Source organism: Elephas maximus, chromosome 14 (assembly GCF_024166365.1).
Source record: "Elephas maximus indicus isolate mEleMax1 chromosome 14, mEleMax1 primary haplotype, whole genome shotgun sequence".
NCBI lineage: Eukaryota > Metazoa > Chordata > Mammalia > Proboscidea > Elephantidae > Elephas > Elephas maximus.
Genome location: NC_064832.1, coordinates 94,625,551 through 94,651,392, shown reverse-complemented (window position 1 = coordinate 94,651,392; position 25,842 = coordinate 94,625,551). Strand labels below are relative to the sequence as shown.

General features: G+C 42.6%; 1 protein-coding gene across 1 annotated transcript in view; it reads right to left on the bottom strand.

Moving 5' to 3' along the window:
• Nucleotides 1-25,842, bottom strand: part of RXFP2 (relaxin family peptide receptor 2) — a 76,513-nt gene that overhangs the window by 36,173 nt on the left and 14,498 nt on the right. Inside the window, exons 3-7 of the mRNA XM_049853078.1 lie at nt 20,941-21,087; nt 17,043-17,120; nt 12,490-12,595; nt 11,717-11,788; nt 3,599-3,670 (exon numbers count right to left, since the gene is read on the bottom strand). Coding sequence (XP_049709035.1) covers nt 3,599-3,670; nt 11,717-11,788; nt 12,490-12,595; nt 17,043-17,120; nt 20,941-21,087 — 475 coding nt within the window. The remainder of the gene's footprint in view (nt 1-3,598; nt 3,671-11,716; nt 11,789-12,489; nt 12,596-17,042; nt 17,121-20,940; nt 21,088-25,842) is intronic.

Genomic DNA, 25,842 nt, shown 5'->3' with positions numbered 1-25,842 from the left:
CGATGTGATTGAAAATACCATGGCTTGGGTCAAGTGCACCTTAGTCTTCAGGGTGACATCTTTGCTCTTCAACACTTTAAAGAGGTTCTTTGCAGCAGATTTACCCAATGCGATGCATCTTTTGATTTCTTGACTGCTGCTTCCATGGGTGTTGATTGTGGATCCAAGTAAAATGAAATCCTTGACAACTTCAATCTTCTCTCCATTTATCCAGATGTTGCTCATTGGTCCAATTGTGAGGATTTTTGATTCTTTATGTTGAGGTGTAATCCATACTGAAGGCTGTGGTCTTTGATCTTCCCTAGTAAGTGCTTCAAGTCCTCTTCACTTTCAGCAAGCAAGGTTGTGTCATCTGCACAACACAGGTCGGTAATGAGTCTTCCTCCAATCCTGATGCCCCGTTCTCCTTCTTATAGCCCAGCTTCTTGTATTATTTGTCTAGCATACAGATTGAATAGGTATGGTGAAAGAATACAACTCTGACACACACCTTTCCTGCCTTTAAACCAATCAGCATCCCTTTGTTCTGTCCGAACAACTGCCTCTTGATCTATGTAAAGGTTCCTCATGAGCACAATTAACTGTTCTGGATTTCCCATTCTTCGTAGTGTTATCCGTAGTTTGTTATGATCTACACAGTCTAATGCCTTTGCATAGTCAATAAAACACAAGTCAACATCCTTCTGGTATTCTCTGCTTTCAGCCAGGATCCATCTGACATCAGCAATGATACCCCTGGTTCCACGTCCTCTTCTGAAACCAGCCTGAATTTCTGGCAGTTCCCTGTTGATATACTGCTGCAGCCATTTTGAATGATCTTTAGCAGAATTTTGCTTGCATGTGATATTAATGATATTGTTCTATAATTTCCACATTCGGTTGGATCACCTTTCTTGGGGATAGGAATAAATATGGATCTCTTCGACTCAGTTGGCCAGGAAGCTGTCTTCCATATTTCTTGGCATAGACGAGTGAGCGCCTCCAGCACTGCACCTGTTTGTTGAAACATCTCAATTGATATTCCATCAATTCCTGGAGCCTTGTTTTTCACCAATGCCTTCAGAGCAGCTTGGGCTTCTTCCTTCAGTACTATCGGTTCCCCATCATATGCCACCTCTTGAAATGGTTGGATATCGACTAATTCTTTTTGGTATAATGATTCTGTGCATTCCTTCCATCTTCTTTTGATGCTTCCTGCATTGTTTAATATTTTCCCCATGGAATCCTTCACTATTGCAACTCGAGGCTTGAATGTTTTCTTCGGTTCTTTCAGCTTGAGAAATGCCGAGCATGTTCTTCCCTTTTGGTTTTCCGTCTCCAGCTCTTTGCACATGTCATTATAATACTTTACTTTGTCTTCTCGAGAGGCCCTTTGAAATCTTCTGTTCAGTCCTTTTACTTCATTAATTCTTCCTTTTGCTTTAGCTGCTCGACGCTCAAGAGCAAGTTTCAGAGTCTCCTCTGACATCCATCTTGGTCTTTTCTTTCTTTCCTGTCTTTTCAGTGGCCTCTTGCTTTCTTCATGGATGATGTCCTTGATGTCATTCCACAACTTGTCTGGTCTGCGGCCGCTAGTGTTCAATGTGTCAAATCTATTCTTGAGATGGTCTCTAAATTCAGGTGGGCTATACTCAAGGTCATATTTTGGCTCTCGCGGACTTGCTCTGATTTTCTTCAGTTTCAGCTTGAACTTGCATATGAGCAATTGATGGTTTGTTCCACAGTCAGCCCCTGGCCTTGTTCTGACTGATGATTTTGAGCATTTTCATCATCTCTTTCCACAGATGTAGTCAATTTGTTTCCCATCTGGTGAGGTCCATGTGTATAGTCGCCATTTATGTTGGTGAAAGAAGGTATTTGCAATGAACAAGTCGTTAGTCTTGCAAAATTCTATAATTCGATCTCCGGCATTGTTTCTATCACCAAGGCCATATTTTCCAACTACTGATCCTTCTTCTTTGTTTCCAACTTTTCCATTCTAGTCACCAGTAATTATCAATGCATTTTGATTGCAAGTTTGATCAATTTCAGACTGCAGCAGCTGATAAAAATTTCTATTTCTTCATCTTTGGCCCTAGTGGTTGGTGTGTAAATTTGAATAATAGTCGTATTAACTGGTCTTCCTTGTAGGCGTATGGATATTATCCTATCACTGACAGCGTTGTACTTCAGGATAGATCTTGAAACGTTCTTTTTCAGGATGAATGCAACACCATTCCTCTTCAAGTTGTCATTCCCAGCATAGTAGGCTATATGATTGTCTGATTCAAAATGGCCAATACCAGTCCATTTCAGCTCACTAATGCCTAGGATATCAATGTTTATGCGTTCCATTTCATTTTTGATGATTTCCAATTTTCCTAGATTCATACTTTGTACATTCCAGGTTCCGATTATTAATGGATGTTTGCAGCTGTTTCTTCTCATTTTGAGTCGTGCCACATCAGCAAATGAAGGTCCCGAAAGCTTTACTCCATCCACGTCATTAAGGTCGACTCTACTTTGAGGAGGCAGCTCCTCCCCCGTCATCTTTTGAGTGCCTTCCAGCCTGGGGGGTTCATCTTCCAGCACTATATCAGACAGTGTTCTACTGTGATTCATAAGGCTTTCACTGGGTAATGGTTTTCAGGGACAACTTGTGTAACATAATATAATATTTGTTGTCGTTAGGTGCTGTAGAGTCAGTTCCAACTCACAGCAACCCTGTGTGCAACAGAATGAAACACTGCCTGATCCTGTGCCATCCACACAATTATTGCTACGTTGGAGCCCATGGTTGTAGTCACTGTGTCAGTCCATCTCTTTGAGGGTCTACCTCTTTTTCGATGACCCGCTACATTACCAAACATGATGTCCTTCTCTAGGGACTAGTCCCTTCTGATAACAAGTCCAAACCACGTGAGATGAAGTCTTATCAACCTTGCCTCTAAGGAGCATTCTGGCTATACTTCTTACATGACGGATTTGTTCATTCTTCTGGCAGTCCATGGTGCATTCAATATTCTTCACCAACACTATAATTCATGCATTAATTCTTTCTTCTTATTCATCATCCAGTTTTCACATGCATGTGAGGTGATTGAAAATACCACAGCTTGGGTCAGGTGCACCTTAGTCCTCAAGGTGACAATTTGCTTTTTAACACTTTAAAGAGGTCTTTTGCAATAGATTTGCCCAATGCAATACATCATTTGATTTCTTGACTGCTACTTCCATGGATGTTGATAGTGTTACAATGAAATAATGATATAAAATAATAAACTATAAAATATATTGTGGTGTTGTATTATACTACACTGTACTATACTATGTTATATTTTATAAGTTAGCAAGTGTCAGAAAAAAATAAAATGCTAAGACGCTGTGGAAGTGACCCAAGCTGGAGAAGACAAGGTTAAGAGAGTGTTTGTCACCAAGTTCAGGTGAAAGTAGGGTTCTTTTAGCAATGCTTTCAGTTTACTAGCTCATCTAATATTCTCTGATAACTGATTCCTCCCATTTCTCTACAACCTAGTCAAACCACTAAAAAGCACCAGTCTACTCTTTTAATTTATTCTTAAAATCATACCCATAGTATAATGATAAAGGAGTTACTCACAATATCTGTAGTTTATATAATCCAAAAAATGCTCCCCTGGATATGTGTCTAATGCAGTTATGCTGAAGAAACCTGGTAGGAATAAGATTGAACAGTCGTGTGATGGTGGTTTATGTTCTTTATTAGGTTGTTTAATGTTTTCTGCACTTTTTTTTGAAGGAGCCCTGGTGGCACAATGGTTAAACGCTCAGCTGCTGAGAGGTTGGCTGTTTGAACCCACACAGCAGCTCCGTGGGACAAAGACCTGGCGATCTGCTCCTGTAATGTTCACAGCCTAGAAAACCCCATACTCTGTCACATGGGGTCGCTGTGATTCAAAATTGATTCAATGGCACCCAACAACAACAAACATTTTTTCACTTTGAGGTAATGTTGAGAAACTGGCTTATGAAGCACAAAATTCCATTCTTATGTTGCAGGATAGATGCGATCCATGAGAGGTGGCTGAGGACCAAGCTGATGCATGCTGTCGCGTGGTGCCTGGGAAGTGGGGCTCAGGAACCTCTGACTTGTACCACTAAACCCTGGGGTCCTGTGTCTGAGGGGGGAACTCATTTGTTTCTGCAAACTGGGACTATGGCAGCCTTTTGTTCTGAAAGGAGGTTGCTGTGGTCCTTAGGTGGCGTAAATGGTTTGTCCTGTTCCACTAACCTAAAGGTTGGTGGTTTGAACCCATCCAGCAGTACCACAGAAGAAAAGTCCTGGCAGTCTGCCTCCATTAATATTACAGCCAAGAAAACCCAATGGAGCAGTTCTGCTTTGTAACACACGGGGTCAACCTGAGTTGGGGGCCACCCCGGTGGCAGCTAACAACAGCAGCAACAGCTCACCATGTGACAGCAGCCGGTTCTTTACTGCTACTGCTAAAAGCTTTCTTACTCTTTCAGCACACAGTTCTGCCTTTAACATTTCATTTCTCTCTACTCTATTCCAGTGAAAAATGAAAGGAGCAAGTCTTATTATTTTCCACTTCGATATGCAAAGTGAGAGAGTTGCTGAAGGTCACAGAGGGCATCGGTGGCTGAACTGGGGCTACTGTGCCAGCTTCAGCTCGCAGGGCTGGTTGACCCAACCTCTGAAGCAACTTAACAATGCCCTGTTGGTTGGGAAACAGTGCTTTCAGGAGTAGCTACGGAAATCACCTCTATTTCCTGTCCTCATTATACGATCGAGAGGTAGCCCTCATTCAAATTTCCTAAAGGTCGTCAGGGGCAGAAAATATCCAGAATAGTAATTGTGACAAACTACTATTTAATCTTTTGAATGGCTTCCACATCTCGTGTTTTGATTTGAATTGGTTCCTAAGCTACTATATGACACTTTCTTAACTGCAATGTTGTTGTCGTTGTTAGGTACTGTCCAGTCGACTTTCAGCTCACAGAGACCCCGTGTGACAGAGGAGAAGTTCTCCACGGGATTTCCTCAGCTTTAGTCTTTATCGAAGCAGTCGCCAGGTCTTGCTCCCATGGAGCCACTTGGTGGGTTTGAACCACCAACCGTGCGGTTAGTGCTTAACCACTGCACCACCAGGGCTCCTTTTTGAAAGGGCACACACCCTTTTATAGACACTTTGGTTCTAAAATACTTGTTGGGTGCCATAGAGTCAGTTCTGACTCATAGCGAACCCATGCGACGGCATAGAAAGCTCCATAGGGCTTTCTTAGCTGTAATCTTTGTGGAAGCAGATTGCCAGGCTTTCTCCCCTGGAGCGGCTGTGTGGGTTTGAACTGCCAACTCTTTGGTTAGCAGCTGAGCGCTTAAGTGTTTTCGCCACCAGAGCTCCTAATTGTAATGATACTTCACTGCAAAACAGTTGGTAGGATATGTGCTCATTAGGGACCTGGCTGCACTCTGGATTCTGTTGGGCAGTGACTATACCCTACAACAGCCCTGGCTGCGCAGTGGCTAAACACTCAGCTGCTAACTGAAAGGTCAGCAGTTCAAATACACCAGATATGGCAGCCTGCTTTTGTAACGATTACAGCCTTGAAAACCCTATGGGGCGGTTCTGCTCTGTCCTACGGTGTTGCTATGAGTCAGAATGGAATCGATGGCAATGGGTAGCGTTTCCCAGCTACAGGTGTCCCAGGATATGGACACCCTGAGCCCTTAAGGGAGCCAGGTTAAGCCTAGATCAGCTTCCACTTCTCAACCAACCCATTCCTTGGTCCCAGGTGCTGCAAAAAGATTTCTAAGTGTAGCACCATGTGGAAAATGTTGGCACTGCAATGGTTAAGTGTGCAGTTGCTAACAGAAAGATTGACTGTTCAAACCCACCCAGCAGCTCTGCAGGAGAAAGGCCTGGCAACCTGCTCCATAAAGATTACAGCCTAGGAGGCCCTATGGGGCAGTTCTACTCTACCACATGGTGTTGCTATGAGTTGAAATTGACTTGGTGGAACCCAACAGCAACACAGAGCACATGCGTTACACCCCATAGCGATATACAAGGCATTAATTTCAACCCTATAAAGTAAGCTTGAAACACAGTGTGACCGCGTGCCATCCCAACACCACCCTTCTGCACCATGACTTCGGGGAGATGATTTAGGCTACAGCATAAATTCTGCTTTTGGTGAAAATTCTGCTATGAATCAGTGCACCCATACAGATCGGTATCTGTCGTAACATATTCAGAGCCTTTGCAGTGATATAATGAAAGTTAACATGATGAGTTATGTTACAACAACCAATGAAAATAGAAAAAAGTATTTAATACTATAAGCATAGAGACCCATTGCCATGGAGGTGGCTCCAATGCATAGCAACCCTATAGGACAGAATAGGACTGCCCCATAGGGTTTCCAAGGCTGTGATCTTTATGGAAGCAGATGGCCACATCTTTCTCCCACAGAGCGGCTGGTGGATTTGAACTGCCGACATTTCGGTGAGCAGCTGAGCATGCTAACCACTGTGCCACCAGGGCTCCTAGGCATAGCGATGTGCCTCTTTAATGTAAAGTCACTACTTAACTAGTGGCGTTTGCATTTCATTCACAATAATGAATTTAAAAGTGCAATGAACGTTTTACACACATGTTGTCACATCTTCAAGAGGTGGGTATAGTCGTGGGTTGTAAATTTGACCTTGTGCTTTTGTTTGATGTCGAATGGGAGAATAGAGCCAATGAGCTGCCCAGTCACCTGAGGGCATACAGCTAGTGGGCCTTCACCACAGGAGCCAAGACTCACACCCCTTAAGCAGAAAGAACACCTAGTCTTCTATTAAGGAGGCCTGGTGGAGTGACAGCTAAGGGCTTGGCTGCTAACTTGAACCCACCCAGCAGCTCTGCAGGACAAAGACCTGGCCATCTGCTCCTGTAAAGATTACAGCCTAGAAAACCCTATGGGGCAGTTCTACTCTGTTACATGGGGTCGCTACAAGTCGGAATCGACTCAACTTCTGTTTAGTGGGCTTGCTGCCGCCCTAAAGAGAACTACAAAGTTCCTTGTCTCATGTCTCAGATTTAGGTTGCTAAATCTTAACTTGGTCCTCCTGGATCTCCTTTCTGCTTTGCACAAAGTAGCTTCATGAATGTGAGGAAAAATTTGGAAAGATGACAATTTGGCAAGTGTCGTCCTCTCTTTATTCAGAACTGAGACCTGAGCCCATTGAATATACTTCACACGAAATGGCTTTTCTAAGAATAACTTACTGGTTCATGAATTCCTGCTGTTTCAGCTGTCAAGGACTTCTCAAGCAGAAACACCAGGAATTTATGCACCCGAAACTAAAGCAAATAAGTGCTTTAATGACACCCACGTGTATAGGCTATTTTAATGCGACATTTTATATTCAAGAGCCACGCGGACTGCTTGAATTACATTTTGATGCCAATAGTCTCATTTAACAAGAATTCGGTTTAAGAAGGAATTCCTAATTTATATAAGGTCTGTGTTACAAGGAGAAGAACTGCTCTCGGTTTCCATGGTAGCAGTGATAAGGTATTGTAAGAGTCGGTCTCGTAAGTCGTGTTTTATTTCTCTGAAAGGTCGCATGAAAGCGCTTCCCCCACAAATTTAGACAGACCTGACATTTTACAAGATGGATCAGTAGTAAAAACAGTAGATCCTTTGAGCAACGTTTAATTCATTTGGCAATTAAAATTTCATTTTGACTTAGGAATTTATTTTGCCTATCCCTAAGTTGCCTGAGAAGGAAGCCTGGTGGTGCAAGGGTTAAGCGCTCCACTGCTAACAGAAAGGTTGGCAGTTTCAACCTACCCAGTGACTCTGTGCGAGAAAGACCTGGCCATGTGCTCCCATAAAGATTACAGCCTAGAAAACCCTATGGGGCAGTTCTGTTCTGTCTCATGGGTTGTCCCGAATCAGAAACAACTCAATAACACCCAACAACGATAACAACAAACGACCTCATCTCCACAGTGGCTATTTAGAACGTTCCAGACCAGGAACTCACTTAAGGTTAAATCTGGGATCTTTTAAGAGATATTCCAATGTAACTTAAAAATGCTGATTAATTTTATTAACCCCAAAGTCCAAAACCCACTGCCATCAAGTCAATTCCTGCTCATAGCAGCCCCATAGGTTTTCCAAGGCTGTAAATCTCTATGGAAGCAGGCTGCCACATCTTTCTCCCGCTTTATTAGTCCAGTACGGTCTAAAAACACATTTTGGTGCATGTCTTTTTCCTGCTCAAGCAGAATTCAGTCCAGATTCCGAGCATTAACTCACTGCTGTTAAGTCAATTCTGACTCATAGTGACCTTAGAGGCCAGGGTAGAACCGGCCCATAGAGTTTCCAAAGCCGGAAACCTTTCCGGAAGCAGACTGCCGCATCTTTCTCCCAAGGAGTGGCTGGTGGGTTTGAACCACCGATCTTTCAGTTAGCAGCCAAGTGCTTAACCACTGCAGCACCAGGGCTCCTTTCCTGGCATTCAAGGCCCCTAAAATCATGATTAAGGAGGCCTGGTGGTGCAGTGGTTAAGTGCTTGTTGCTAACTGGAAAGTCAGAGCTTTGAACCCAACCAGAGGCTCTGCAGGAAGAAAGACCTGGCGATCTGGTCCCATACAGATGACAGCCTAGGAAACCCTATGGGGCAGCTCTGCTCTGTCACATGGGGTTGCTATGAGTGGGAATTGATTGGACAGCATCCAACAACAGCAACGTGTATCTGTTATAACATATGCTAGGGTGTGCACAGCACTGCGAGAGAAACGGGAGGAACGTCCACACCTAGGCAGCAGGTTACGGGGTCAGTTAGGTCTTCCTTCAAAAACTCAAGGATAAATCTGAGGGTTTCACAGGAGTGGAATGACAGGGGAAGGTTGACGTACACCATGCTTAAAACTCAGACTATGAAGAGTGTCATGGGGAATAGAAATGCACTTCTACCTGTATTCTAGAAACAACAAAGTCTTAAAGGCAAAGTAAGCCTGCCGCCTGGGATCTAGTTTATACAGTGTTGCAAGATAGTGCAAGAGAAACAGCTACTCCTTTCTCTGCTTGTACGTTGGTTCTGTCTTCTCAGTCAAGGAAGGTGGCCTCAGAACTGAACAGAGGACACAGGCATAGGGCAAATCAGGTAAAGCCCCAGAGGGTACAACATGCTAATCAAAATGAATAAAAGTCCTCCGGTTTTGATAATTTCTCCTAGAAGTGGAGAAACCCTGAAAAGGAGAGCACAGAGTCATCGTTGACTACTAAGGAATCTGGAGAAAGGAACAGCACCTGGAAAATTAAAGATGGTGAATGCAGGGCAAGCATAGACAGGAAGCTATCAAGTCCTTTAAAACCAGTAATGATCGGACACAGACTGACTCCCCAGGTAATAGGAGAAAGCAGGATTGTAGCTTAATCAGCGATAATAACTTATTTGATGACAGGAAATGCCAATAAATGGGGCATGGTCAGCAGATAAGCAGGTTTCACAAGCTGTAGTTGGAGAAGGACATCATGCTTGGTAAAGTAGAGAGTCAGCGAAAAAGAGGAAGACGCTCAACAAGATGGACTGACACAGTGGCTGTGACAATGGGCTCAAGCATAACAACAATTGCGAGGATGGTGCAGGGCCGGGCAGTGTTTCTTTCTGTTGTACGTGGGGTTGCTATGAGTTGGCGCCAGCTCGGTGGCACCTAACAACAACAGTTGGATAAGGTCAATGTTAGTTCTGGACAGGATCGTAGAACAGGCTATGATGATGATTGTCTGTGAGTGTCTCAAAGAGAAAGTGAAGCAGACGGTTCAGGGGGAATAGGGCAGGTCCAAACAACCTCATTTTTGTCCTTTAAGATTGACATTGCTTGTACATCTACCAGGCATTGATCCAGTGGTTTTATGAGATTTTTATGGACAAAATAGTGACATACATCCTTATCTGAAGAATGATGATGATGGAAAGATAATTTTGCCATGACTTCTGCAATATTTTCCTCTATGACTTGGAAAAAGACATCCATCTTATTTGCAGATGACGGAAAGCTGGGAGAATAGCGAATATGTTGTATCATCCGAAATGATCTTGACAATCTGATAATAAAATCTGAGTCTAACAGGATGAAACTTAAACCAACCAAACCAAACCCATTGTCATCGAGTCGATTCTGACTCAGAGCAACCCTAGAGAACAGAGTAGAACTGCCCCATGGGGTTTCCAAGGCTGTAATCTTTATGGAAGCTGACTGCCACGTCTTTCTCCCACACAGTGGCTGGTGGGTTTAAACTGCCAGCCTTTCACTTAGCTGCTGAGCTCTTAATCACTGCATCACCAGGGCTCCAGGATGAAATTTAAGAGGGATAAATTCAAGGACCCACACCTAGCTCAAATGTCAAGTTCACCAGTACGGGATAGAGGGGACAGCGCTTAGCAATGACACATTTCTTGTGAAATTAGCAAGATGACTAGGGGGCAAGAGTATGAAGCTGCCACCAAGGCAACTCACTGGGTACCATTTCTTATCTGCTAACCACGCCCTTTGAATTATGGCATTGGTGAAGAATATTGAACATACCATGGACTGCCAGAAGAACCTGTCTTGGAAGAAGTATGACAGGATGCTCCTTAGAAGCAAGGATGGTGAGACTACATCTCACGTACTTTGGACATGTTATCAGGAGGGACCGGTCCCTGGAGAAGGACATCATGCTTGGTAAAGTAGAGGGTCAGAGAAAAAGAGGAAGACCCTCAACGAGATGGATTGACACAGTGGCTGCAACAATGGGCTCAAGCATAACAACGATTGTGAGGATGGCACAGGACCGGGCAGTGTTTCCTTTTGTTGTACATAGGGTCGCTATGAGTTGGAAGTTACTCAAAGCACTTAACAACAACAACAACCATGGCCTATTTATTGACATTTTCTGTCATCAGATAAGTTAATATCACTGCTTAAGCTACAGTTGTGTTTTCTCCTGTTACCCGGGGAGACAGCCCTCCAGTCATTATGCGTTTTAAATTATCCCATTGCTTCCTGTCTATGCTAACGTACTTCCTCCGAGTTAAAATGAAACTACTGCCTCTGAATCTGCTCTGGCATTTCTAGAATAGTCCTCAGTAAAAGCGTGGAACTGTGTGTTTTCTTCTTAATTTATTTACTTTGGTGAAAGTCTACACAGCCGAAGATAAACCATTTCAATAATTTCCACATGCACGATTCAGTGACACTGGTTACATTCTTCAAGGAATGCTACCGTTCTCGCCATCCTTGTCCACAGCCTCCCACCACCATTGTCTTAAACTCGCTGCCCCTGAGCTTCTCATTCACCTTTCCGAGTTGCCCTTGATCTCACCTAGATAATTCTTTAAAAGAGCACAATGTTCAAAGCAGACATACTTTACTAATTAAGTTAAGCTATTTTTGGTTCAAAGAACACTTCAGGAGATTTTTTTTTTTTAATTGAGATGTTTGATCTCAACTCCAATTTAGCTCTCTAAAGAAAGTTTAAACAAAATCATTTCAGCTGCTTTAAATTATGAAATGGAAAGACAATGTACTTTTGAATGACTCATCTTCTAATCTTAATGCTCGGTACATTTAGAAAAATAAATTAACGATAAAGGTTAATTAACTTTATATTTCATTTTACTTTTAGATCAAAAACATTCTGAGCAAAACATTATGAGAGTTTTCTCATAAGTATGTTCTTAATAGCTACTTACATATTTTTAAGCTGTGTATACTGGATGAAAACCTTATCTGGAAGGCTGTGGATTTTGTTTTTCTTAAGAGACCTAAAATGACATGTAAGGCAGATTTCATTATGGATTTTATGACTCTTTCATAGGAGCTGCATGCTTGAAAAGAAAACGTTTGATGCTGTTCTACACTATTCAACACTCATTTGAAATTAACAGTAATAACTAAAAATTTTTCCATAGGAGAATGATAAGTTCATAAATCCAAAATTAAAGACGTTTACAAATTGTCTGACAAGTTTAACCAGTTAGTATAATAGGCTGGAAGGTCTATGATGATAATTTAACTTTTTCTCTTTTACTCTCTGAAAAATTTAATGAAACACAATGACCTAAAGCAAACAACAATTTTTTAAAAATCTTAATCGACATATACATCACCCTATTAAGACGTGACTACGAATTTCCCAAGGCTCTCAAAAAATTTTAATGAAAGTACAGAAAATCACGCCCCATGAACCTTTAACACCTTTGTAATCTTGGACAAATTATTCCATGTTGTACATGAAGTTGTCATGAGTCGGAGTCAACTCGATGACAGCTATCTATGTATCTATGTATTTATCATCCATCCATCCATCCATCCATCCACCCATCCATCCATCCATCCATCATCCATCCATCTCTCCATCATTTTGTTAATATATAAGTAGCAAAAAACAGAACAAAGAGAGATTAAGTTCTCTTGGTTTCCATGTGACTTTAGGGACAAATGTAAAGAATTGAGTTCTACTCACAGTAACGTCACATTGCTGGAAATCCTTGGCACAGATCTAAAGTCAGCATTTATACATTCCAGCTCAGTGTCTCTGCAGTCACAGTGATGTGGGTATTGGTTTAGAACTAAGGGACAAAAAAGGGAAGATTTCACTATGGAAAAAAAAAAATACATTCTTTAGGTACAACTTTATTCTGACTGACATTGTTCTCTTTTCACTGAATCCATAAAATTTACATCTGTTTAAAGGACTTACTCAGGCTCAGAATACAAGCAGACAAGGATTCTCTCCTAATTAACTACAGGCTTGTGTGGTGTTTATCTCAATTCTGGTTTCCAGTGATCACTTCAGAGGCGTGTAACAGATCTGAAGGAAGCCGTCCAAAAGCAAGGAACCCATAGAAATGTTTAAATATCATAAAGGCATATAACGAAGCAAGATTAAGTTCTGCTTATTGGGAAACATGGTATGTTTTTGTCAGTCTTAATGACTACGATTAACTCAGTTCAATTTAACGTCAATCTGATTGCACGAAGTAGTTGTTCAATAAGTCCTTGTTGATTAAAATGAAATGTAATCGTTTTCCCCTTTCAAACTTTTCTTAGAGCTGTGAGAAGGGTTAGATACAGGCTCTGCTGTAACCACTATTGCAACTTACTGGTTTCAATCAAGTCAGATACCTGGAGAGCGGAGCTGTACTCCTTTCATTGGGTTATTTGCTTTTCATTACTAGGAGTTAAAAGTGGAAGGTTAAAGTTACAGAGAAGCTATAAAGCTGAGAAAACCAAAGATACATCTAACTGAAGCATTCAGAAGAAAAGAGAAAGACTTCAGAGTTTACTTTGAAGGACCTCGCATAATTAATTGCAAAGATAAACCAGTTGATGTCGGGTTGACTCCAGCTCATGGAGGCCCCACGTGCGTCAGAGTAGAACAGTGCCCCATAGGGCTTCGAGGGCTGATTTCTCAGAAATAGATCTCCAGGGCTTTTTTCTAAGGTGCATCTGGGTGGACTCAAATCTCCAACCTTTCAGTTAACAGCTGAGCACGTTAGCCCACCCAGGAAATTCTAGCTACTAACATAATGGCATATAACCCAAAAACCCAAAGCCAGTGCTGTCGAAAGTTTCCGAGGAGCGCCTGGCGGATTCAAACTGCCGACCCTTGGGTTAGCAGCCATAGCACTTAACCACTACACCACCAGGGTTTCCAATAAAGGAGTGATAAATTACAGAGACTTCAGGACAATGTGGTTCTTGGGACAATCACCGTGTGTGTGGTGTGTTTGCTTGTGTGTGGTGCACTTACAAGTGAGAGAGGGAAAGAGAGAGAGAAAAAGATAGAAGAGAAAGAGTGTGATTGAGAGAATATTTATGGAGCGTTTGATTTTTGCCTCTGACCAGTGAATATTTTGTCTTGATAGAGCTAAGAAAATGAGAGTTATTTTCAAATTTGTTGTTGTTAGATACCGCAGAGTCAGTTTTGACTCATAGCAACCCGTGTACAACAGACCAAAACACTGCCCAGTCCTGTGCCACCCTCACAGTCATTGTTATGCCTGAGTCCATTGTTGCAGACACTAAGTCAATCCATCTTATTGAGGGTCTTCTTTTTTGCTCACCCTCTACTTTACCAAGCATGATGTCCTTCTCCAGGGACTGGTCCCTCCTGATAACATGTTCAAAGTACATGAGACGAAGTCAAGTCATCCTTGCTTCTAAGGAGCATTCAGGCTGTACTTCTTCCAAGCCAGATTTGTTTATTCTTCTGGAAATCCATGGTATATTCAATATTCTTTGCCAGCACTATAATTCATGCAGCAATTCTTCTTTGGTCTTCCTTATTCATTGTCCAGCTTTCACATGCATTTAAAACCATGGCTTGGATCAGGCACACCTTAGTCCTCAAAGTGACACCTTTGCTCTTTAGCACTTTAAAGAAGTCTTTTGCAGCAGAGTTGCCCAATGGAATGCGTCAATTGATTTCTTAACTGCAGCTTCCATGGGCATTGATTGTGGATCCAAGTAAAATGAAATCCTTGACAATTCCTGTATTTTCTCCGTTTATCATGATGTTGCTTATTGGTCCAGTTGTGAGGATTTTTGTTCTCTTTATCTTGACGCATAATCCATAATGAAGGCTGTAGTCTTTGATCTTCATCAGTGAGTCCTCTTCACTTTCAGGAAGGAAGGTCATCTGCATTTCAAAGGTTGCTAATGATCTTCCTCCAATCCTGATGCCGCATTCTCCTCCACAGAGTCCAGCTTCTGGGATTATCTGCTCAGCATACAGACTGAATAGGTATAGTGAAAGGATACAACCCTGACACACAGCTTTCCTGATTTTAACCACACAGTATCCCCTTGTTCTGGTTGAATGGCTGCCTCTTGGTCTTTGTAAAGGTTCCTCATGAGCACAATCAAGTGTTCTGGAATTCCCATTCTTCTCAATGTTATCCATAATTTGCTATGGTCCACACAGTTGAATGTCTTTGTATAGTCAATAAAGCAAAGATAAACATCTTGTTGGTATTCTCTGCTTTCGGCCAGGATCCCTCTGACATCAGCAATGATATCCCTGGTTCCACATCCTCTTCTGAATCTGGTTTGAATTTCTGGCAGTTCCCTGTTGATGTACTGCTGCAACTGTTTTTTAATTATCTTCAGTGAAATTTTACTCACGTGTGATATTAATGGTATAATTTGGTAATTTCCGCATTCTGTTGGATTAACTTTCTTTGGAATGGGCACAAATATGAATTTCTTTTAGTTGGCTAGCCAGGTAGCTGTCTTGCAAATTTCTTGGCAAATTTCAAATCTACATTTTATTATTATTTATTTAAATCTGATTACAAGTTGTTTCCAATTGCCCTATTTCTTTTAGATCACTTTTATCCAGACTTTATTCTTAAAATGCATTTCATTGGATTTTAGTAAATCCGACATGCATTTCTTGAGTACCTACTTACTGCAAAAGTACTTGGAAAATATTTGGAAAAATATCCTAACATGCTAATTAGCTCCTTTTGCTAAAAGTAACTTCAGTAATGTTTACTTCGATGCTTAGGGACATTGAGGAAAGTGGTTATGTTATTAGATTAAAAACCATGATTGGAACACCTACCATATTTTTACAAAAATAATGTGCCAACCTCATCCTCTCCCTGTGAGGTATTTCAGAAGCATGCTATGCTATTTTTTTTTTTTACAACAACATGAAAAAAAAAGTATAAAGTACTTAAAAAATACCTTGGGGATGGTAGGGCACAGCTGGAATAAATAAATAAATAAAAGTATAACACTTGCATTGTGAGCGTAAAAATCCAGTGTTTGCGGATAAGAGAGTTCACATGGTCCAGCCAAGCCTGCTGCCTAAACCAGCTGAGCAGCATAACCCTGGTCATTCCTCACCTGCGAGCCACTCACACCCCAAGCTCTGTGGATCCTTCTTCTGAAATGTCTCTTGCTTCTCTGTACCTCACTCTCCCCAATGTTGCCTGCTTGGCTTATACCCTTAGTATAATGTCTGGAGCACTGCAATAAACATAATAATTAGCATCTCTTTTACCATTTTTTTTTCCTTTAATCCAGGGTTTCTCAGCCTCCAAATGACTGACATTTGGGCTGGATAATTCTTGTTACAAGGAGCTGTCCTGTCCACTGTAGGACGTTCAGCAGCATCCCTGGCCTCTACCCTCTAGATGCCAGTAGCAGCCCCCCGTTGTGACAAGCAAAAATATCCCCAGACATTGTCAAATGTCCTCTGGGGGCAGCTACTCTGGGTGGAGAACCACTGCTCTGATCTACTCTCTGCACTTCTGGGTGAAGAATTTTTCTGATGTACACTTCTGATCCTATGCTTTTTCCTCTTCATTAAAAAACAAAAACAAACACAAAGTCGCCCATGTATACAGCAGGGATCTTCATAATGGGATGGGTGCAAGACGACAGGAAGAAAACACTAGAACTTCCAGGAAGTCGTTCAGGAAGAACCTAGGGGCTGGAACTGAGTGGGCACTTGGTATCTTTATCGAAGAAAGCAAAGAAGAGGAAGAAAAGCTTTACTGTTTGTCACAACTATTCGATGTGTGTATATTCTCTCTTTGTCTTTAAATAATATTTTCTTGTGTTTTTGGTGAAAGTTTCCCCAGCAAATTAGGTTCCCATGTAAGAATTACTACACCAATTGTTCAGAGACATTGGTTACATTCTTCACCTTGTGTTAACACTCTCATTAGTTCCTTTCTGGATGTTTCTCTTCCAGTAACCTGGTTTACCTGTCCTCTTATCCTTTCATCTTTGCTTCAGAGTAACTGTTGACCATTTGGACAACACCTATATATTCTTGCAATCACAGACTAATCCATAAACTTGGTATAAATGAAGACAGTCATTTTCTACTTCAAATCTTTTCTGTCCCGGGGGCAGACGGTAGACCAGCTGGCCACTAAAATACAAGCAACGAAAATTGACATTCTAAAGGGATCTTATCACACTATCCGCATAAATCCACACGCGACGAATCCCGTTGTTTGCAAAGCTGACACCGCGTGTCTGAACCAACACACTTACAGCACTCCTGTGTGACTGCCCCACTGCCAGCTCGTCCGTGGACTGCACCCCATATAGTCACCCATCCACTGGAGTCTCCTGTGAAATGCGGAGGAACACCCGTCAGCCTTTCTATAAACCAAATATCACAGTACGAAAGTATGAACAGTTTGATAATAAAACAAATTTTAAAATTTGTTTAAGAAGTAGAAGGATAGCTATTTTAAATACACAGAGAGTAAGCTTAAATATGAAGCCTGGGTGGCACAGTGGTTAATAGCTCAGCTGCTAACCAGAAGGTTGGCACTTCGAATCCACCTACCACTCCCTGCAAACCCTGTGGGGCAGTTCTACTTTGTCTCGCAGGGTCACTACAAGTCGGAACCGACTCGATGGCAACAGGGAAGCGTAAACACATGAGCCGGCACATTCTGGAGGTTTAGCTTTTTTTACAATTACTAATATTTTGAAGGAACCAACGCCAGCTGCCCCAGAGTCAACTCCAGCTCATGTCAGAGGAGAACTGTGCTCCACAGGGTTTCCAGTGGCTCATTTTTCAGGTGCAGATTGCCAGGCCTTTCTTCCAAGGCACCTCTGGGCGGACTCAAACCTTCATCCTTTGGGTCAGCAGCCACATGCATTAATCGTTTGCACCACCAGGGACTTCTACTGCAAATGTATCATAAAATATACAATGCAAAGATATGATTATTATACATGAATGTATTTGTCTTGAAAAATGTCACCTACATCTAATATCGACCTTTTTAATGTTTGATATTACTTTTGAGGACCTGAGAGGAAAATCTAACCTAAATTTTATTTTTGTCGTGTACATACTGCCATGCCATTGGTAGATGTAGTGAGTGCTGATAAAATTTGTCACCTGACCTTTCTGATAAAGCAAAAAACCAAGTTCTTTTAATAAAGGCTTTCTAGTCCTGTGGAGAGAAATAACCCTGCCTCAGTTTGTCAGAGAATATAATCTGCTTTCTTGCCAAGTTTCCATCTCTTCTTGGTAATTAATCGTATTTTTTTAAAAAAGGCCTGATTCTGATGTTACCTTAGCATGTGATATTAAGATTATAAGTTGCCAATTATGATGTATGACATTGAAGCCCATACAAATAAAAAAGTAAGCTTAAAAATTACCCACAGGCCCTTTTGATCCCTGCAGTCTTTAACTTGCTTCTATTTCTTATTAATATCCTCAATAGTTTCTGTCCTCCTTTTACAATGAGACTTTTAATTATATTACAAGTAGTCCCAGACTTACAATCTATTCGAATTACTGCCAACTGCACTTACAACCAGCTGTTTTGTTCCGTTTTTTTTCTTTTTTTTTACATCTGATCGTTAGTAACATGTACTACACACAATGTTGCGGCATGTAATTTGCTGACATTATCATTCTCAGATGTTTACGTGCAGATGTTCAAAGAGTAAATTTATTAAGATACTGCTAATAAAAGGCAACAATAATGAAAACTAAAAAATAATACAAAAGAGGTATTTGACTTTAGGTCAGAACTGACTTAACAACCGTGTCGTGGGATGGAACCCCATTGTAAGTCGGGGACTATGTGTATAAACTCCCTTATGCGGGTTATGTAACTTGGGTTCAGAACACCCTTATGAGGTAGGTGGACACCCATGGTCTCTGATTCTTTTACAGTGAAGAGGAAAGGCCAAGACTTTGAGACACTTGCCCATTGGCATCTAGATGGCTGCCCCATCACCGAGCACAGATTGAGCACCTACTGTATAATCTGCTGTTCTAGGCCCTGGTGACCCCCAAACCAAGCACTCTGCTCAAGGAGTTCATGTCTAGTGAGAGAAATACAGTGTGAAGACAATGGCCAGGCGCACACTCAGGGCGCTCAGGCAGATACGCCCAGGGAACTAAGGCGACAGAGAGAAAGGGCTGGTCCTAGACTGGTGCTAAGCTTCAGGGTAGGGGAGGGTGTCTCAGGGAAAGCCTCTGGAAGAGGCGACACCTAAGCTGCGTCCTAAGGACCAGCAGGGTGATCCACGGGAAGTGAGGGCAGAAGCCTGTGTGAGCCCCCACGGGCAGGAGAGCAGATGCAGAGACAGACGCCACATTCCTGGGTTTGTTGCTGCCCTTTGATTGAGAGTGGCTCAGTGCTGAAGAAGAGGCAGCTATGTGGCAGGAAACACGTGGGATTCTTTCAGATTCGGAAGACCTGGCATCTAGTGTCTATTCTGGGACTGACTAACCACGGGATGTGCCAACCTCTCTTGGAATCCATTTCCTCAAGAGAAAAATAGGTTAGATTAGACTGTATATAACTTAACCTAACCAGTTACCATCTGGTTGGTTCTCACTCATGGTGACCTCACGTGTGTCAGAGCAGAACTGTGCTCCACAGGGTTTTCAATGGCTGATTTTTCAGTAGATCGCCACGCCTTTCTTCCAAGTGGCCTCTGGGTGGGCTTGAACTTCCAACCTTTCAGTCAGCAGGCATTAGCCATTTGCACCACCCAGGGACTCCCAGACCACATACACAGTCCCAGTGTTCAGACCACAGTGGTCTGTGAGACCCTACGTGATCTGGCCTCTGCTTACCCCTCACCTTCTATTTATACACTTGTCCACTCTGTTCAAGTTCTCAATTCAAATGTCATCATCTTGAGGGCGGATGGGGTGGGGGGTGGGCGCAGGCTTTCTCTGGTTGTCTCTTTACAGTTACCCCTCCCCACAAGTCACTTTCTCTCCCATTGTCTTGTTTTTGTTTGTTTTTTGCTCCATATCACCTACCATGTCTGAGATTATTTGTCTACAAGTTTATTGTCCCCCTTGCTCACACTCTCCACGTGAGCTCCACGAGGGAAAGGGTCTTGTCTGCCTTAAGCCTGCCTTGTTCCAGCGAGCCAGAGAGCACCCGGCACACGGTGAGGACTCAACGTTTGTCTCTTAAATGAATTAATTCTTTAGGTGGGCCCATTTGCACATTATCTATTTTCTTGCAGTTGAGTCAAATTATCAGCCATTAAGAGATAGGTAGGGAGCCCTGGTTGCTCGATGCTAAGCACTCGGCTGCTAACTGAAAGGTCAGCAGTTCAAACACACCCAGCAGCTCTGAGGAACAAAGAACTGGCCATCTTCTTCCATAAGGATGACAGCCAACAAAATCCTATGGGATAGTTCTACTCTGTCCCATGGGGTTACTATGAGTGGGAATCCACTCCATGGCACCCAACAACAACAGGAGTATATAGAAAGACATTCGAAATTAAAATATGGATATCCAAGTAATTTTAAAATATAATTTCAAAGTTTTTAAAATACAACATTTTACAAAACCCAAACCCATTGCCATCAAGTTGATTCTGACTCACGTCAACCCTATGGGACAGAGTAGAACTGCTACATAGGGTTTCCGAAGAGCGGCTGGTGGATTCAAACTGCTAACATTTTGGTTAGCTGTGGAGATCTTAACCACCGTGCCACCAGGGCTCCAGTTTTCAGTAATATATTTCTGCTCTAAACAACCTCTATATACGAAACTCAGGAGTCCTGGTAGTACAACAGCTAAGCACTTGTCTACCAACCAAAACTGTGGCAGTTCAAACCCACCCAGCAGCTCCCCAGGGTAAAGACTAGGCGATGTGTTCCCTTAAAGATTACAGCCTGGGAAACCCTGTGGGGCAGTTCTGCTCTATCACACAGGGTTGCCATGAGTTGAAAACTCGCTTGACGACACCCAACAACAACAAATATGAAACTACAAATATTTGCAACAAATAGGTTGGGGAACAATTGTTTGTGTTACAGAAGAATTCCCTGCAGAATAATGAGTCACTCTTCTAGTTCATTTCAGTTATTATTTGATTCAGCCACAGTTTGGGGGAGTTCATAGGTGAGGTGTGTATATGGCGCTGAATGGGGGAGACTCACCACAGTTCTCCTCGTCAGCCCCGTTTCCACAGTCGTTCACGCCATCACAGTGAAAAGCGCGGGGCAAGCATTTGGTAAGATTCCCACAGGGAAAGTATCCTTTTTGGCACAAAGGAGCGACTGTCTTGCCTTCAGTCAGTAAGAAATCTATACAACAGAGCAGACAAAAATCCTGTGTAATTGAAATCAGGAAGGTTCATGTTGCCAAGCTCTTTTCATGCTGTGCCATTTAATTTTGACGAGAACTTTATGAATTGAGTTTGTCGGGTTTATTTATTTATTTTTTTGTACAGTGGTAAAAAATATGTAACACAGCATTTGCCAATTCAGGGATCTTTTATGTGTACAACTCAGTGACATCGACCACGTCCAGCATGCTGCACAACCAACACCACTACCCTCTTCCCAAATATCCCACCACCGCTACAGAAGCTCAGCGCGCTGTTATTCTCAATGCACATTTTCTCGGAATAATTTTCTTAATTATAACATTTTAAACAATCAGGCAAAAGGTTAAGCGCTCCAATATTAGCCGAAAGGTTGGTGGTTTGAACCCACCCAGAGGCATCTCAGAAGACAGGCCTCGCGATCTGCTTCTGAAGGTTGGCAGCCTTGAAAACTCTATGGAGCAGTTCTACCCTGCACACATGGGCTCACTGTGAATCGGAATAGACTCAACAACAACTACCAACAAAAACAACTTGTCCTTGGGAGGTCTGAGTCCTCCAAGCAAACGCCACACTTCCTCCACCAGTTAAGGCGCCATCTTGAGTTCGGGCCCTGGTGTTGTGTCTGAATTACAAGGGCACGCCAGGCTTTAGTGACAGCGCTGAAGAGGATGAACGGATTATCTGTGCTTTAGTTGTCTAGTCATGGTAACCTGGGACACCCGGAAAGCCCATAAAAGCGGGGCATCTGGCCCTCTCTTGGGGACAGGCAGAGACAACAGTACGTACCCTCACCTGAGGTGGCTGCTGCGTCTGCTGGGCCCTCCCTGACCTGAGGAGGCCACCAGAGGGCCCCCATGGGATCTTTTTCTACCCACTGTCTTTGCTGGTGGTGGTGGGGTGGTAACCGTCATTTGCCATTTAACATTTTTTGCATGTACAGTTCAGTGACATTCATTACGTTCACCATGTTGTTCGCCCATCACCACGATCGATTTCTGGATTTTTCCAACACCCATAACAGAACGCTTCCTCTAAGCAACAAGTCCCCCCTTACCCCTCCCTCCCATCCGTCCCTAGTTATCACTAATAAACATTGGTCTCTACACTCTTGCCGATTCCCGGTATTTCCTACAGGTAAGGTTATACCAAGGAGCCCTGGTGGCATGACAGTGAAGTGCTGGACTGTTAACTAAAGGATTGGCTGTTTGAACCCACTCAGTGGCTCCACAGTACAAAGACCTGGCAATCTGCTTCTGTAAAGGTTACAACCCAGAAAACCCTATGGGGCAGTTCTGCTCTGTCTGTAGGGTTGTTATGAGTTGGGACCAACTTGATGGTGACCGGTTTGGTTTTCTCGTTATGTGGAACAGGGTGGAAGCTCAGTGCATGTTTATTTAAACTGCGGGAAAAACCAAGAATTTCACATTGCCAATGTCAACCTCATGAATGATGGATTTTGGTCCCATGTTCCCCTTGGGCTGGGCGCCTTTATGGGGGTCACGCACCGTATCCTGAATGCTGTGGCTGGGACATAAGGATATTTTCTTCCAAAAACTCTCTCTTCTGAAAGGCCTGGAAATCTACTTTTGAAAAATAAGCTGCTGAAAACCCTAGGGAGTACAGCTGTACTCTGTACACTTGGGGTTGCCATGAGCTGGAGTTGACTTGATGGCAACTGGTAATGGCCTCAACTTTACCTGTAGGGATGCGTTCTTCTAGGTTACAATCTTCTCTTTTAGAATTTAAATACCTATCTTGGTCTGCATCCATTTGAGAGACTGTCTTCTTCCTAAAACCTGCCCGAGAACAGTGAACTCAGAGAGTGACCATGATGACGGGTGAAGAAAGGAAGCCCATGGAAAGGGAGGCTGTAAGGGGCCAGGATGCCGCCTGATGAAACTCGGCGTGGAAAATGTGCAGGGGGAAGCCTCCTTGCCTTTGCCCCCCTCTTGCCCTTTCTGCTAATTCCTGTCTGATTCATAGCCTGCTCTGCCTAAAAGGACTTGTTCTTTCCCTGTGTGGTCCCATCCAGTCCCGGTGGAGTCAGCTCTAATTCATGGGGACGCCCTGTGTGTCAGAGTAGAACTGTGCTCCACAGGGTTTGCAGTCGCTCATTTTTCAGAACTAGATTGCCAGGCCTTCCTTCCAAGGAGCCTCTAGGTAGACTCAGACCTCCAACCTTTTGGTTAGCAGTCGATCGTGTTAATCATTGACACCACCCTGGGACTCCCCTCTTGGGGGGCTGATGTTGCTGACTGCCATCAAATCAATTCCAACTCCCAGCGACCCCATGTGACATGGTAGAGCTGCCCCATGGGGTTTCCTAGGCTATAATCTTTATGGGAGCAGATCATCAAGTCTTTTCTCCTCTGGAGCCACTGGGTGGGTTCGAACCACCATTTCATTTAGCAACCAAGCACTTAATCTTTGTGCCATCAGGGCTCCTCCCTCTTTGTCCTAATTCTCCCAAATTCTAGTCCTATCCAGTTACACATTTATCTGCACCCAAGACTGCTGCCTGTGGTTGGGCAGAATGGACCTTTCCTCACCACCCATTCATTCTTCAGCCCAGAGCATTCAGTCTTGACCCAACATTCTCCTCACCAGAGTCACTAACGCCCTCTGTGTTACTAAATGCACCAGGTGTTTTATCCTCCTTGACCAACTAGATTCTCTGCAGCAGTTGACACCACCCATCCCTCCCCCAGCTTGGCAACTTCCTTCCCTGGGCTTTGGGAGGTCTCACTGCCCTGGCTTACCTCCTTCTCCAGATCTCTCCTCTCCCCACCCACCACCCACCCTTTTTGACTTCCTTAAGGTTTTGTCTCCTTTTTCTTGGTCAGTTCCCTGAATGTCACTGCTGCATATTAGGTCAGTGGTTTCCAAGTTTTTGTATTTCTCAGACCAATAGAATCAGGGAAAGAATTCCAAGGGACCTGCAAACAGATGCTAACTCTTCTGTTAGTCATATTAGGATGTTTAAAAAAACCTGGGGTGCCTAGATTACCATAAATTATAATAATCATTGATTATAATGTATTATAATAATCAGTGATTATTATAATATGTGGTAATCTGGGGTTAAAAAAAATTTTTTTTTAATTATAGCCTAGGAAACCCTATGGGGTAGCTCTACTTGGTCCTATAAGGTTGTTATGAGTTGGAATCAACTTGATGGCAATGGGCTGGTGGTGGTGGGTTTCCAAGTTTTTCTATTTCTCACACCAATAAAATCAGGGAAAGAATTCAGAGGGACCTGCAAAGAGATGCTAACTCTTTTGTTAGTCATATTAGGATATTTTCTTTTAAAGCTAAATTATCATGTATTATAATAACCAATGGTTGTTATAGTACATGGTAATTATTATAATTTATGTGTTTTAAAGACTGCAGCCTAGGAAACTCTGTGGGGCAGTTCTGGGTCCTATAGGGTCACTGTGGGTAGGAATTGACTAGAGGGCAGTGGGTGGTGGTGGTGAGTTCCCAAGTTATTCCTTACATCAATAAAATCAAAGAATTCAGAGGGACCTGCAAAGAGATGCAAACTCTTTTGTTAGTCATGTTAAGATATTTTTTAAAAACTCTAAGTTACCATCTATTGTGATGATCATTGGTTAATCAAAATATTGATTAATTATAAATTAATTGATTAATTACAATAATCAATGATTATTATAATGTAGTATAATTATATTATAATATATAATTATATTATATATTATAATTATATTATAATATATTATATAATTATATATTATAATTATAATACATGGTAATTTTTTTTTTTTAAGATTACAGCCTAGGAAACCCTATGGGGTAGCTCTACTCTGTCACTTGGGGTCACTATGAGTCAAAAATCGACTCAAAGGCACACAACAACAATAACAATGATTTATTAGATTTATTAGAAAGATAGTATTTTATTGTTATAATATTAGAGAGGACATTGGTACAGAAGAAAAGACAGCCCTTTAAAAGGAAGGCATTCCACTTTATAGGAAACTGACGTCTTCATCCTGGCGGCTGGTGAAGCCTTCAGTGCTGACAGCGATGGCTGGAACCACCGCCTGGAACAGTGTGAGGACGCGAAAGCTGGGAGCGGTGCGGGGTTCCCCGGGAGGTGAGGCCTCTGCTCCGTATCCCACGACCGCTTTCTCCCAGCATGTCACCTGCCTTTTACTTTGCCTGTGACCAGGAACCCAGAGATGGAAAAATCAGACTCTGACTTTAAAATAGCCATGTAAACGAAAAACAAGGTAACTTCCTTGACTTAAGAGATGTAAGAAAACTCAGGAGCCCTGGTGGTGCGACGATTGAGCGCCCAGCTGCTAGCTTGGCAGTTCGGACCCACCAGCAGCCCCACAGAAGAAAACACCTGGCCATCTGCTTCTGCGAAGATTTATAGCCTTGGGAGCCCCGTGGGGCAGCGCTACTCTGCCCTCTAGGGTCGCCAGGGTCACTATGAGTCAGTTGAAATCAACTGGCGGGCACACCCAAACACTACAACATAATTATTGGAGGGGAGAAAATAAAGCAGTCGTTAATCATGAGCGATATGATTGTGAACATAAAAAATCCAAGCTCTTTTACAGAGAAGTTGTTAGAATTAGTGAGTTTAACAAGGTTTCTGTAACTCAACTGTATTTCCATATATCAGCAACAATGTTTAAGCAAGTGTTTAAAAAGTGCTAACATTTACTACAGCTTCAAGAGGGCCACATATCTAGGAAAA